We start from the raw sequence: 15,507 nt of genomic DNA, 5'->3' as shown, positions 1-15,507 counted from the left end.
AAGAATTAAAAAATATTTTTTAAAATCAAGTATCTCTGTCTTTCTACTGGGGTGTTGTATCCCTTTCAGCCCGGGTTGGCCTGCGCAGGTATGCCGGAGCCAGCCTCTTATAATAAATGTTAATGATCCAAATTGTGTCGCTGGGGGCATAAAAACACTTTCATTTAGATTTTTTTAAAAAGGAAAATAACACCTCTGTGAAAACGTCTGTCCACTGCAGCATCATGTCGGTTCTTACCTAGGCTTCCTCAGTAAGCTGGTAAGCTTAGGTTCTTACACTTAAACACAACACAGGTGGAAGGCATTTTTACTGACTACAAGGACCTCGGATTATGAAACCTTCTCTCTTTTAGTGCGTGAGTCGGGCAGTCGTGCAGTGCAGGTAGACCATAGTTCCACTGCGAGAGAGGGCTCCTATCAGGCGTGCGGTGCCGCCCACAGAGCATCCTCCATTACTGTAGCTTCCTTGAGAGGGCCTTATACAAGGAGGCTTGTTTTAAGCTCCTTGGCCAAGGCTAATAATATTATCTCCGTAATTTTTACGCCGATATTTCAACGTTTGGTTTTTAGTTTTTAGTTTTTAGCTCTTCTGATGTAGAAATCTGGGAGTTGTATCAGGTGCTTCCGGGTAAATCAAAACAACACACAGTTCACTGGGTTCAGTAGTTCAACAATAGGCTTTTTATAGTCTTCATAATTAAAATTTATTTACTCTCACCCGAGTCGGACCTGAAGTGTAGAGTAAAGAGGTACTGGTGACAGGCGTAGCTATCTCAAGCTTGAACGCAAGGCAAAGCCTGGGATTAAATAAAAAATTCTGAACAGTAGAGTTTGATAAAGGGTCGTTTGAGTTTGATAAAAAAAAGGACACCAAGATGTTGAAACCTCGAGCACTTTCGGAGGTTCTGAGTCAGGCAAACACAGGAGGTGTTGAAAGTACTTTGTGAGTAGAACATTCATCAGAAATTTCAGATGATCAGTAGTTGACATCTTCAGCGTGTCTTTTTGCGTAGAAGTAGCGGTGCTGTTAGCTTAGTTTTGTTGGCCGGAACTAACTTTGATTTGGTGAACCCACCGTGTTTTTATGTCAAAGTCAACAAGCGCCATTTTCCGATCAGCGTGATCTTAAGATGGCGCAGAACTATATGACGATCCGCAGAGAGCGCGGCCATCTACGGATTATTTTCGAAAATGAATAGAGCTGCGCGATCTTAAGATTGTGCAAAGCAAGCAAGAATTGCGCTGCGCCATCTGCTGATCGCTTGGAAACACACACAAACACATAGATATCTCTACAATTTAGGCCCCTACACACTCATAGATCTGGAGGCGAGAGTGGCAAAGAAAGAGGGAGAGGGAGAGAGAGGTTTTTGTTATGGCCACCTCTATTCTCACCCGGGATGAGAATAGTGCAGGCGAGTCTTTTGGCTATTCTCACCCGGTGCGCGTTCACCGTATAGCCTAGATCTAGGCCAACAAATTTTGCATTCACCCTAAACCACAGAATTCTACACTGTGATAACAGAAAAATTGTAGAATTCTGTGCCGTGAACAAACGTTCCATTACAACTGTAGCCTACTAAAAGCGTACAATTTTGTCTGTGGGCAGTGGAGAGAGAGAAAGAGAGAGAGAGGAGTAGCGCGAGAACTTCCGATCAAAACAAAATGGCGACCCACGTAGTTCGGCTCGATTCGAAAAGTTAAATAGCTAAATAGCCGTAGCATCTTTGTAGACAACCAAATTAATTTACTTTTGTGTTTTAACATCATTTTTTAACTCTGTTTTGGTCAATTTGATCGTCCACACCGATAGACAGTATTCAGAAAGAGACAGAGAGAGAGAAGAGGGGAGGAGTAGATCTTGCGAGAACTTCCGGGCAAAACAAAATGGCGACCCCCGTTGTTCAGCTCGATTCGAAAAGTGAAATAGCCATAGCATCTTTGTAGTCGATAAAATTAGCTTACTTTTGTGCTATAACGTAACCTTTTCTTTGCCTTTACTTTATCCATTTGATCATCCACATCGATAGAAAGTATTCCGAAATTAGGAAAAACAGGTCTTGTTTCAAACCGGGTGAGAATAGCCTATGGTCGCAAGTCTCACCCGGGGTGAGAGGTCGATCGTATTTCTATTCTCACCCTGGATGAGAATAGCCACTTCCTTTTGTTATGGTATATCTTTTGTTATATATACACAAGATAGATAAAAGTCACTTCACACCACAACATGCACACGCTAAAACAACATACAAATACAAACACACGCACACACACAGACACACACACACACACACACACAAACAAACAAACGATTGTGCAATTCTGCGGAGTTTTGTTTGTGAACTTTGCAAAGTCGTTTGTTTGTGTGTGATGGCGCGTCGCGCCCATCTCGAAATGGCCGCGCTTTCTGCGGATCGTCATATGGTTCTGCGCCATGATCTTAAGACCGCGCTGATCGGCAAATGGCGCTTGACATTTACATTATAAAACTAGATCTACTCTGATGATGTAGATCTAGAAAAATCTAGATTTAGATCTACTAGATCTAGATCTAGATCTAGATATCTAGATTTTCTAGAGTTATTCTGGTACTGCGCTATACCATAAACGATCTTCATAATTTTTTCTCCAGAAGTTAAAAAGCGTTCCTCTCTCTACGGTGTAGCACATTACAAAATCCAGCAGTATAAAATTCCTATATGTTGTGGTGGTGTTTGTTTGGTAACGTGTGTCTGGATGATGCGCAAGGTGTCTGTTTTGGTGCAACATATTGTCTGGTTGAGTGCACAATAGTACCATGTTTAGTTGTTTACAGCTCTAGATCTAGATCTAGATATAGACAGCTCTTTTGCGACACTTTTCATCTTTCTCTAGGCTTCTTCTATCCCGTGGTTGGGGCAACCGTTGGGGCACCACTGCATTGGAAAACCAGCTCTCGCCATCTATTTTTGTCCTCTGCTCTCCTCAGATTGTCACCCATCGTCTTTCCTGTCCACTCTTTAATGTTGTCCTCCCATCTCCTTCTCTGCCTTCCTCTCTCTACGGTGTAGCACATTCTCTAGGCACTCCTGTACAATTGCGGTCCCATTTTGATTTAGGGATACTCGTTTTGACCCAACCAACGATTACTTCTGGTTCTAAACGATTACTTTTTGATTTTGATGCGCGTGCCAATAGGCCTATAGAGAGATAACCAATCAAACCTAATTGCTAAACATCAAATTATGGTCCCCTGAAACCCACCTTGCCTGGTTAAATACTTTACAAGTGAAATTTTATTACCCATTTTGTAGGCTTCTAGATCTACTGTGATAAAACATCGATACCGAATATTAAAATCAGTATCGATATCCAGTAGTCTTTGCTTGTGTGCTTTAGTGCTAAATCTAACGGGACCGCTATTGTACAGGAGTGCCTTTCTCTATCCTGGCCTTGTCTTCTTTTCCTTGCAAAAAGTTCCTGAACTGCTGGGAACGGAAGGCCAAGGTCAATGAGGCGTGTTCTTTTTGGGAGCTGTGCGCCCCTAACTGGAGATTTCCTTGTATGTATGTGTTTTGATAATGGATAAAAAGAAAGATGCTGTGGATACAAGCAGGTGAAAGGAGAAAACAAGAATTAGACTCTACAGGACCTAAACTAGTATTCTTAAAGGAAAAGGACAAAAAAGAAGAAGAAAAAGATGTGAAAAGAAGAAATTGAACATTTTGGAGATTAAATTTCCATGTTAATTCATTTTGACATGAATACATTCTGATCATCTTCTAATGGCAATATAATGCATCCAAACGGAATGAAAACAGTCTGTTTCAGTGCGCAACGCAGGTCATAAAGAAATTTAAAGTAAAACAACCAAAGGGCTTAGAAGCCACACTATCAATGCCAAATAGCAAAAAAGGCGATATTGCGCACTTAAACGGACAGAACAAATTTTGTCTGCACCGGTGCTCAACCCTATCTGGCATGTTCCTGGGCATTAAGAAGCAGCCTGCGATAGTAGGGGGATACATTCTACGATACATTAGAGCTAGATTAACTAGATATGCTAAATAATCGACTACTCAAGCACTCAGTAAATTCACCGATACCGGTTACGAAAACAATCAAAATGAAGGGGCAAAATTTTCCGACACCGGAGAACCGCGTGTGTTGACAGGAACCTCCAAAACAAAAGGGAAATAAGCTGCATTCTATGCATGATCTCAGAAAGTGACCTTGTTTTCGCTGTTCTTATCCAAAACAAAGCGGGAGACCGGGGGTTACGCACCCAAGCAGAAACGCAGCGATCCGTATCTAGATCTAGATCTACTACTACCACTATTGTATGCTCATAGGCGGGGGGGGGGGGGGGGGGAGGAGGAAACACAACATAAATGCAAAGGCCAGCTGTATTCGGACTCGAGTCTGAACATGGGTTTTATCTATTCAGACTCGGGTCCGAAAAAAATGTTTTATGGAAGTGCCTAGAATCTATTTGCAAAGCTGCGTTGCGATTAGGCCAGTGCTAAATAAAACTCCGCTTTGCGATTAGTGCCTGTGCTAAATAAAACATAGTGTGTTAAATGTCAAGCTCTACCTTTCATTGTTTGAAGTTCTGATGGCCGAATGGAAGGTTGTTTTTTTTTCTTCTTCTTCCTCTTCCCGACTGACCAACAATTTTTTCCCATCCATGATTATAACTTGTTGCTTTGTAGTTTTTTATGCAGCCTAGTGATGAAGCATGCACATTCTGGTTATGTCCCCAAGAGGAGCTTTACCTACAAAGTAGGCCTAAAATACGAGGGCTGTCCCACGGAAAACTGGAATTAGCTGCAATTTGTACACTGTTCAATATTTTCACATCCTGTAAACACACACTTGTAAAACAATCACTTAGGAATTTCCCGATTGAGCACCTATGAGCATCGCACAAACCAAACGAACACAGTGCCAGTTCTCCAAAGATGGCTACCCCTTTGGAAAATTGGTCAAGGGTAGAAGTGAGGTAAGTCATGTGGATGACCTTCATTACAAATTGAAGAGATTCAAATAAAAAGGATCTGCTTCTCTTGTTACAGGCTGTTGAACAGTGAGGGCTCATTGTTGGCATTTTCTGGGTTTGGCGACAAAGACGCTTCAGCCTCGGGAGCTATTGCTAGCAATATATGGGCATCTTTTCAGAGAAGTGGCCAGATTTCCTTGGATGATAGCAAGCTGGATTGTGTTTTGGTTGAGTGTGAGGTATGAATTGTAGTCGTTACTTGATAATAAAATATAACGTATTACTGACTTTGAAGAACGTGAAGTGGATTTAATTTGTTGGAAAGTAGAGCATCTTTGAATTAATAAGGATTAAATTTTAGAAGTAAGAATGTATTGTGTTTGCCAGGATTCATCTTATAAAGATCATCCAAGAAGAACCACACAGCCAGAGAGAGTGTCACCTGGATCCCCTCCCATGGATCTCTGCATTTGAGAGGATTTCTGATGTTGCAATATATATATTAAAGAGTGAAATAGAAGAAGTCATCTTTTCGTTCAAAACCTGCCTTAATGGTCACCTGTACTAACAGCCACGGATACGTGATGCCCTTGCGTTTTGGCTATATTTTTAACCTGTCCATAATGTTCCATGTCATGTACTGTCAGAATCAGTCATTATCCTGACAAGTTGGCCACAAAACCTGCTCATAGCAGTCACTTGCTACAAAGCTTTTCTGCCATCCTGTCTTCAGACTGAGTAGAACATTCAATCAATGCAAAGAAGTCTTAATGATTAAATGATAATAATTTTGATGGATGTGAAATGGAAAGATAGAGTCAAGAAAAAAATTTCAGATTTTAAACCTTCTTGACTTTGTCAAGTCTAGTAAGTGACCATAACACTCTATCCTTTGTGGTTACCTGTCTATTATAATGGTCATATTTCACTGAAATCTTTAGTGACCATTATGAACAGGTTCAACTGTATCATAATTTTACATAAAGAAAATGATGTTGCATTGTTTTGTTTCTTTTGTAATAAAAAAAAATAAATATTTTCTTTCTTTTTTTCATCAAAACAGCAAGGAAAAGTGGCCATCACCAAAGTTGCCAATTTATTGCTTTGCTTGTGTGCCAAAGATGGTGTGAATTTTGGAATTTTGAAGGCAAAGGTAGGCCTAAATATTATATACTTTGGTTTTGAATTTTGTTTTGTGGTACCTCATTTAGGTCCTCTGTAACAAAATGTATAAATTTGATAAGTAACTTTTCCTTTTGATTTTTAGATATATACTATAGGTGAGTGACAGTGCGGCATTTGCATGCGATTGTTGTTTTCTAAATTTGAAATCATCAAAACTTATGTTTTGGTCTTTGGTGTCACTCCAGAGAAAAGGCAGATAGTGCAAAATAATGTAGAATGTTTTCAGTTCTTTTCTCCTCTCAATATCATGTCTAAAGATGTATTTGTTTTGTGTTATGTTTGAGACGTAACAATCTCAAAATGAGTTAAAAGTGTTTTAATTTTAAAAGTTGCTGTAGTTTTCTCTTGAAAAGAACCTGACGTATGAATATCTCAAAAAAAAAATTCCTGTTGGTCTTCAAAACTTTCATATTATTTACAGTGAGACACAAGAATGGAAAAAATGTACTATTTTAAGCTTTTTTTTTTGGTAGCCACATTGCACTCTTTTTGAGCAGAGACAGTGAGTGTTCAGTAATTAAAAAATTCTCAGTTGTGCCTACTAATACTATGCTCGAAAATTTAAAGATTCTGAGAAAAAAAGCTTTTTTTTTTGGTTGGCAACTTATAAGAAAAACCTAGATCTAGATTAATCGTTAGCTCACATATTGTCTTGTATATTTAAAAAAAGCTAACAGCATCATGACCACTTTTTGACTGAGGAACTTTACTGTTTCTAAAATCAATTAAAAACAGCTGTGTTTTCATGATCTACAAATTACTACTTACTGTGAAAAATAACATCCTATGGCGTCGCTTGTCTAGTTGTTGGGCTGTTGGGCTCAAAGCAAATGGTTATGAGTTTAAACCCTTGAGGGACCCTGACATTTTTTCCTTGGGAAAGGCACTTTACCCAAATTTTCCTTAGTACACCACGCCCAGATGTAAATGAGTACCCAGCTGTAGACTGAAAAGTCTTGTCAATTTTTAAGCTTAGGCTTAATCAGCTGCTTGCACTGTATGCTTCCTGGGATGTCGAGAATGTTTCCATGTCCAAAAGGTCTGCTGGGGTAATTATAATTATAAAGTTCATAGAGCTTGCTGTAGACAGGGTTGGGTTGATTTAAATCAGGTTGATTTAAATCAGTTGATTTTTTTGATTTAAATCAACTTGATTTTTTTGATAAAAATCAGTGATTTAAATCACTTTTTTTAAAAATTATTTTTATTCGGTTTTTACACATTTCAACATTCAGAATTCCTTTCCTTGGTTTCATAAAACAGATATAAGGTTCAGTAGACTAATATAATCATGCTTAAAAGTCTGATTTCCCCCCTTTCACTGTAAAATAATACAGTATTCAATTTACTTTTTTTTCCATAATTGAAATCAGAGCTGGGTTGATTTAAATCAGTTGATTTTTAAAATTTTTTAATCAATTTGATTTTAAAAATCAAAATCAGTGATTTAAATCACTTTTCAAAAAAATGTATTCAGTTTTTACATATTTAAACTTTCAGAATTCCTTTCCTTGGTTTTATTTTAAACGGATATAAGGTTTAGTAGACTAATATAATCATGCTTAAAAGTCTGCTTTCCCCCCTGTCACTGTAAAATAATACAGTACTCAATTTACTTTTTTTCATAATTGAAAACCAGGGTTGGGTTGATTTAAATAGGGTCGATTTAAATCAGTTGATTAAAAAAATTTAATCAACTTGATTTAAAAAAATAAAACTCAGTGATTTAAATCACTTTAAAAAAATGTTTTCTGTTTTTACGTCTTCAAACATTCAGAATTCCTTTCCTTGGTTTTATAAAACAGATATAAGGTTTAGTAGACTAAAATTGCTTAAAAGTCTGCTTCCCTCCCTGTCACTGTAAGTAGTAAAATAATACAGTATTCAATTTACTTTTTTTTCATAATTGAAATTAGCATTTTCTTTTTCTTTTTAGACAAACACAAGCGCGTGCTCACACACACACTGTAATAAAAATAAAATGCAAGTTTATCAATGCATAATTACCCCCCCCCCCCCCCTTCCTTTTAGACTGACATTTTCTTCATTTTTTGTCTGTAGCCATAATTCACTGATATAGCAGATTAAGGCTTTCTAAAATTGCAGTTTCTTAAATTAATCATTAGTTAAAATAAAGACAATGCATTTTGCACTAAAAGAACATACTTTTAGCCACCAAAAATCCCAAACTGTGTCGACATTTTTAAAAAAATAAAAAAAATAAAAAAAATCCGATTTAAATAAAAAAAATCTGATTTAAATAAAAAAAATCGATTTTTTTTATTTTTACCGACCCTGGCTGTAGAGCAGGGATATGCACTAAACTGCAGTTGTCATTATTATTATTAGACATACATAATCACCAATGAACAGTATATGCTTAACATTCAGAACTGTTTTATTGCCACATAAATAACCTGTTCACCTCTTTCGGGCCACTCCATAAGCAGTCGCAAGCTTTGATTATGTAAGCTTAATAAAGTGAGACTGGAAGAGTCTACCAAAAGAGTTGAAGGGAACATGTGCACAACACTCAAAACTGTTTCATTGCCACATAAGTACCCTGTTCACCCCTTTCGAGCCACTGCCATAAGCAGTCACAAGCACTGATTATGTAAGCTAACTATTACACGGGTCGATTCTACCTCACAAAGATGAGAGGAACTAACTCCTAATAATCTCATGACTGCTCTGAGTGCTTGTTTTTTTTCCTGGACTTTTTAACGTTCTATAATCAGATTATGACCTGGATTATGGCTGCGAAAAGCTAGACAAAAACACCCAAATTTGAAATCAGAAGTTGATCATTGTCATGTATTACTTGTAGTATTGTGACATCACTGCTTCTTTGTTTTTGTTTGCGTATTCACATCTATTGTTAAATTTAGTGTTACCTGGAATAAATATTTAATGAGATACTTTCCCGATTATTTTGGCGTTGACCGTACAATATGAATTCAGGATTTGTTTTCATTCACAACTCGGTGTCGGTGCCTCGAGTAAGATTTTTGTGTGACATTTCTATCTAGTTCCTTGTCTCACTTTGATTACCCTGTCAAACCTGTCAGCCATCGCCCCTGATTATCATCCCGTTTTTCCTCATCAGACCAATGGTCTAATATCCTTACATAGAGGTGAACAAATGGTTACTCATGTTGATAAAATTTCCTTCATGTGCTCGCCTCTGCTAGAGTCAATTACTATTTTAAATCAAAAGAGTATAATAATGATGAAAATAATAATAAAACACCCTCCGGAAAAGAAAATTGTGTGAGGTGTAGGCAGAGGTTTAGCTCAGTTGTATTGGGGTTTTTTTTTCAGATTGCAGCAATGGCCACGTACCTGGAGGAACCCTTGTCACAAGTTGCAGCGTCTTGACAGATATGCCGGCTCTGCCGAGGAAAGGGAGTTTAGAGAGTCACTCTTGTCTCTGCAAGCAAATTGGACAGTTATAAATTTGCTTACTTATGCATGTTTGTTTGAATAAAAATTGGAAAGGAAGATTCTGGTTAATGTGTGGATAAAAGGAAGGATACAGAGAGAGTGAAACAGGGAGAGGTGAAGATGAATCACAAATGATTAGGTGATGCGAATGCGAGAGATAGATAGTGAAAGAGAGAGGAGGGGGAATACAACTGATAAAGAAAGAGAGACCCCAGAAGTTCACGTTTTTAGATTATGTAATGTTCTATTCTATTTCTAACAGCACTTGACGAACAAAATGAAATCTCATTGATTTCTTCTGTTCCAGTGATACCCAACACTGTTACATAGCTGAAGAACTATGAAGAATGAATTTTTTTACTTTAGCTTAAAAATTACAACAAAAGAAGTCTATTATCTGTTATTTTTGTGGTAAACGGATCTTTATATTCTGACTTGTAGAAAAAAAGCTGTGCAATATCGTAGTCTCATCTCTTAGTCTTAGAATGAGCAAGTCTTATGCCCCTGCATTTGCATTAATAATTACTGATTTGAAAAAGGGGAAATTGATAAGAAACATTTGTTTTTCAGTCGTATTTAAAGTTCATGGCAAATTGCTGAACTTTGCTTCTGAATATAAAGATGTTGATTTGACTAAAGCCGTGAGTGTCAGTGTCAATTTCATTGTACTATTATATCTGATGACATTGATGTGATATGTATTTTCCCTTTTTGAAAGCTCTTTTTGTATTGTTTGATTGTTTAATCCAAAGAAAACCCTGGATTTGAGCATCATTATCAGCAGTACCATTTGAGAATACGAAATGATAATAAAGCTCTATAATTTGAGAACCTTGTATTTTCATTTTTTCTTTTTTTTTTCATCCTCTGCTCTCATTTGAGTCTGTCACATTCATAAAGAATCATCACTTTCATCTGTCTTCTATTTCCTCATCCTCCATAACGACATAAAAACACCACTTGCATGCTTTACCTGAGAACTTTCTAAAACCTCATAATTGGTCTTCCTGATCTCTTGCATACAATGGAACTCGGATTCAATGAGGTCGTTGGGCCTGACCTAAAATCTCGTTGAATCCGAGTGTTCGTTATAGCAAACACAAGGTTTTGTGTAGATAATTACAGGCACTGAGCAAGTTAATGTATAAAGAGAAGTCACAAGTAGTGCCTGAAATGCCGGCATATTATGAGCTGTGTAAAAAAAAAGACCGATTCGTTCAAATACACAAGCCTGTGTCATCTCGATTGTTTACCAAGAAAAAGTTGTGTTGCTGTGTAGAGCTGAGCATACGGCAACTTTTTATTCCATAGACCAGCGCACAATTCATTACGTAGATCTACGTCAAGACTAGACTAGCTTATTATTGTAATAAAGATCAGTTGCCGGGGGGAAAAAGACCGACGCGTTTGTATATGCGACGTTCAACCCCCCCCTCCCCCACAGGCACACACAGCCACACGTGTGCAGGCCATTCATCCGACCCCGACACACGCCAGAGTAGACACATCCGCGTGCCAACAACACATGTGTTGATATTTAAAAAGGCCGCTGATTGGTCGCATGCAATTGGCAAAGTGAATAATGATTCATGATGCAGATGCAATGGGTGGTTTCTGGGAATAGATAAAGTTTGTTCTGGGAGAAAAATTGGTGAAGCCACGTCTGCGGGGGCTGTTCACCCTGGAAGCGACCTCGTTGAATCCAAGCTCGCTGATTTAAGTGCTCGTTGAATCCGGGTTACTTTTATTGATTTTAAAGAAGGAAAAAAACAGGGAATCTATCTCATCTCGTTGAATCCGAGTTCTCGTTGAATCCGAGCTCGTTAAATCCGAGTTCCACTGTAGTAACCCCATCCTCATTTTACTTTGCTGCCATATTGCTCCCCTTTTTGAAGTGCTGAAATTTTGTGAGCTTTAGTTTTAGTTTGTAGTATTCTATGCTATAAAGGTGTGTGATCTCTCATCTCTGACATGCTCATTCATAATGTGGCCGGTGACAGTGATCACTCTTGTTAGATTAGAAGAGGGGCTTTCAATAAGTCATTATCTTTTAACTCTGAAAAAAAGCAAGTTACTAGTGAGAAAGTGAAAATTTGATTCCACGCTCAAAATGCTATTTTACTTGTCACTGTGCAGATTGACCATACAAATTTTACCATCTTGCTTTGACCTTCAAAAGATAAAGAAAAATAATAATATGACCCTGGACGGGGGGACTCAAACCATTCCTCCACTGAAGATATAGTTTCGTAATGATGGAAATGCTGTATTTGAGAACTTTTTAATTTTAGATTTGGGAAAGTAAAGAGTCACAGTCAAAGGGTGCAATATCCAGTTGGGCGTGGAAGAATTTCATAGCCACACTGCTTTGCTTCCCCCCTGCCCGAGTTGCCTTCATCTCTCTGTGCTGGGTAATTGTCTTGCAACAGAAAGAAGGATTTCTTTTCACAGCTTCTTTTGTCTTTTCTTGGCCAAGGCAGATTGTAGTTTCATGAACAACGCTAAATAGGATCTCCAGTCGTCCAAAGTGACAGTATTGCCATTTTCTTAATATTATATCATGATGACATCCTTAGTGTCCCAAAAACTTTCCACGTGAAGATTGCACATTTGCTTTCTTTGTTGATTGATGGGATGGAGTTTTCCCCTGCATGGAACAGGATCTTTTGGGGGGAACGAAATGATAGCCCTTGTTTTGCCAATTTCTACTTGTATAGTATAGTCAAAGAATTGGGTATCATCCAATTCTAATTTAAGTTTAAGAAGAACCCGTCTTTCCGATACCTTTGACATGTGAAGATGGTCATGCAGAACCATTTCAATAGAGACTATGTTCATTTTCTGTTACCCCTGCTTACTGTTTAACAGTTAATTCTCAATCTTCAACTACCAGTTTCTTTACTAGACCCACACGTTCTTCATTAACAACAATGATTGGACGCCCTTCTTGTGGCCCGTCAAAAACAGACAGATAGTCTTTGAACTTCCTTGTCCAAAATTGAACAATTTCATTAAAAGGGTATTCATTCAGCAAGGTAAACACTTAACATGTCTGCCAAAATTGTTGCGTGTGATTCTCCTGGCAAATAAGAGTTAATAGATATATAGATCTATTTACAGAATTTACTAAATATATTATCTTTTGCTATTCAAATGCAAGGTTCATTTACTGTTCTCAAAACAATGCTCATTTTTTTCTCCCAAAACTATACATGCAGCATTCTAGAAAGATAGAAATCATTTTCAAGTTTCATCATTGTGCGATAATTCCCTCACAGTCGGGGTAAAGACTTGTTGAATGCTCCTTATACATTATATTTTTTACATAAATCTATTTTTAACAATCAGTTCCGGAGGTGAGATAAAGACGATAGATGTTTGATAGGAAACGAAGGAGCAAACCAAACCAGAGCACCCGCCAACCACCACCCAAAGTCCAGACTTTCATCAACAGATGTATGAGGAGTATTCTAAGAATTAAGTGGAAGGATGGAATAAGAAATGAAGAGCTGTGGGAAAGGACAGGACTAAAGGATTATATATATATATATATATATATATATATATATATATATATATATATATATATATATATATATATATAAATATATATATATATATATGAAGAAATAGGACTAAGAATGTGGCGATGGATGGGACATACCTAAAGAAAGTCCAGCACAGAAACATCACAAGACAGTCACTGCAGTGGAACCCACAAGGAGCACGAGGCAGGGGTAGGCCACGGGAAACATGAAGGAGATGTGTGGAAAGGAACACGAGAGAGATGAAGCTCACTTGGAACGAGCTTGGAAGGATGGCCCAGGACAGGTGTAAATGGAAGGAGCTTGTATATAATATGTGGCCTATACCCTGCAAGGGGTGAAAGGAATTGATGATGATGATGATTTTTGTTTGTTTCCTTAATGGGCCTGACGGACTCCGCGAAGAAATCTTCGAGCGAGAGCGAGGCTCTTTTTCGGCTCCATTGTCAATATGCTTAGCGGCACCTCCACTCGTCCAAATAACTCCATTCGAATTGCCATTGTTCCTGGACATTCAAACATTATATTTGACATCTTCCTTTTCATGGCCGCATCTTCGGCAACATGGGCTGAGCTCTTCATTTACTAAGTTCTTATACCATCTTAAACTCCAATGATGGTCCGACTGCAGTCTCGCTAGCTCAACCTGGTCCCAGCGACATGTGATAGACTTTTGTTCCCGCTTATAGGAGTACCCAGAATACACATCTTCCAGGTGCTGGTACTTAGTTCTACATGGTGGGTCTCTGATTTCCCTCTTGATCATTGGAAAGACTCCTCTTTGTTGGTCGTCTGTCTCCTTCAATCTCTCTGGCTTCATTAGCAGCTTGGTCTGCTGCCTCATTTCCTTCTATTCCAACATGGCTTGGAATCCACTGGATTATTATTGTGGTTCTGGCTTCACTGAACTTTCGGCGCAAATCATTCATGTCCGAGCTGTTGCCCAGCAGCCCCTTGCAGAGGGACTGACTGTCAGTCAAGATCAGCAAATTGGTACTACTGTGGCAATTATCAGAAATCCATTATGCAGCAGACACAGCTCTGATGATGATGATGAAGTTGGTGATTGGAAATGCCTTTCTACATGACCCTATTCCATAGTGTTAGGTTATTTAATGCTCTAATGTGCTATCTCTGGTGAGGACCAACATGCTGTGTAGCGATTAGACGCTCCATTTGTACGCTGAAGACATCAGTTCAATTCCTGTGAGGGAGGGTTTTTTTATTGCTAGCATCTGCGTTTGTCGCGGCCATGATTTATGGCATTATTTGGTCCGCGAATTTTGCATATTTCAACAAAAAAGGCTAGAATCTACCCCATAACATATATTAGAGATGTATAATTTTGATAACTTTAAGGTGCCCATGTATAGTTATTTTCATGCCGAGTATGTAGGTACATTATTACATACTATATTTGCTGTTTGTCTTTTATTTTTTTCTTCTTTGTTGAGTTTTTATTTGTTGGTGAGTTAATTTTTTTCCTTATCCTGATGTGTTGTTTTTCTTCTTTTTTTTTTTGGTGTTTATTTAGCGTAATGTCATTTAATTTGAGGTTGTTCCTACATTTAAAAAAAATATAAATGTGTTACGTTAGAGCGTCGTGTCTCCGCCAAACCCGAAAACTGGCAGTGGTAGGCCCCTTGTGTGTGATTCCATAATTTACATGTAATATCATGTACTTTTTCTTGAATTACACATGTTTAGGGGTAAAACTGCCAATCTTAGGATAGGTGGACACACGCCCTTATTTGTTAACTTTGTGTAGTTGTTTATGTGCTCTTCTAATTTAGATTTCATTCTGTTTGTGAAACCTTCATTTTTCACATTTTTACACTCTATGGGGCAATAAATGATATTCTGGATGCTTAAGACAGAGCACAAGAAATTCTGGTGCTTTAGATTAAGTTGCCTTTATCAACGTATTGCTATATACACCGTCAGAGAGAGTTGAAAGCTTAAAAATTAAAGGCAACTTTTATGGCAACTTTTGCCATTTTCGTGGCCACTTTTGGAGAAAAAAATGGCAACAAACGCAGATGCTAGATATTGTCTCTATCTACCTGCTCGAACATCCTTCAGAGTCTGGGTTGGCCTTGACAGGCAGGGTCAAAGCAGCCTGTCATCTAAATTGTGTTATTGGGCACATAAAACATCTACTATTACTGTCTCTGATGAAACTGAGCCAAGTTAGAAGTCATGAAAACTCATATATCCTCGAGTATAAGACCATCCTCATATTTGAAAAAGAGCTATACACATAGTAGTCTAAGTCTAACTTTGTTTTAGTAGAGGTTTTACGGCGTTCCCAACTCCAACTGCATAAGGTCATATGAGCGCCAGAAGATTAGAGGT

General features: G+C 38.1%; 2 protein-coding genes across 2 annotated transcripts in view; one reads left to right on the top strand and one right to left on the bottom strand.

The window, feature by feature from the left end:
* The window catches only part of LOC101849065 (serine/threonine-protein phosphatase PP1), a 40,199-nt gene extending 39,702 nt beyond the window's left edge, over positions 1-497 (bottom strand). Inside the window, exon 1 of the mRNA XM_013084365.2 lies at positions 239-497. The gene's annotated coding sequence lies outside the window, so the exon portion shown is untranslated. The remainder of the gene's footprint in view (positions 1-238) is intronic.
* A 119-nt stretch (positions 498-616) lies between these two features.
* On the top strand, positions 617-10,438 carry LOC101848828 (ragulator complex protein LAMTOR2). Its single transcript, XM_005101540.3, has 4 exons — positions 617-943; positions 5,055-5,217; positions 6,042-6,131; positions 9,485-10,438. Exons 1-4 carry the CDS (start codon positions 876-878, stop codon positions 9,539-9,541), a joined length of 378 nt encoding a protein of 125 aa, XP_005101597.1. The 5' UTR covers positions 617-875; the 3' UTR covers positions 9,542-10,438.
* Positions 10,439-15,507: the final 5,069 nt, after the last annotated feature.

Source organism: Aplysia californica, unplaced genomic scaffold (assembly GCF_000002075.1).
Source record: "Aplysia californica isolate F4 #8 unplaced genomic scaffold, AplCal3.0 scaffold00287, whole genome shotgun sequence".
Classification (NCBI taxonomy): Eukaryota; Metazoa; Mollusca; class Gastropoda; order Aplysiida; family Aplysiidae; genus Aplysia; species Aplysia californica.
The sequence above is the reverse complement of the archived record's forward strand: the minus strand, read 5'-3'. Positions and strand labels throughout refer to the sequence as shown.

What these genes read in the sequence shown, in the direction of transcription:
- LOC101848828 (XM_005101540.3), top strand. Translation starts at nt 876, where the DNA reads ATGTTGAAACCTCGAGCACTTTCGGAGGTTCTGAGTCAGGCAAACACA. An exon ending in GTGTTTTGGTTGAGTGTGAG is followed by an intron (nt 5,218 to 6,041) that starts GTATGAATTGTA and finishes TCATCAAAACAG; the next exon opens with CAAGGAAAAGTGGCCATCAC. An exon ending in TTGGAATTTTGAAGGCAAAG is followed by an intron (nt 6,132 to 9,484) that starts GTAGGCCTAAAT and finishes TTTTTTTTTCAG; the next exon opens with ATTGCAGCAATGGCCACGTA.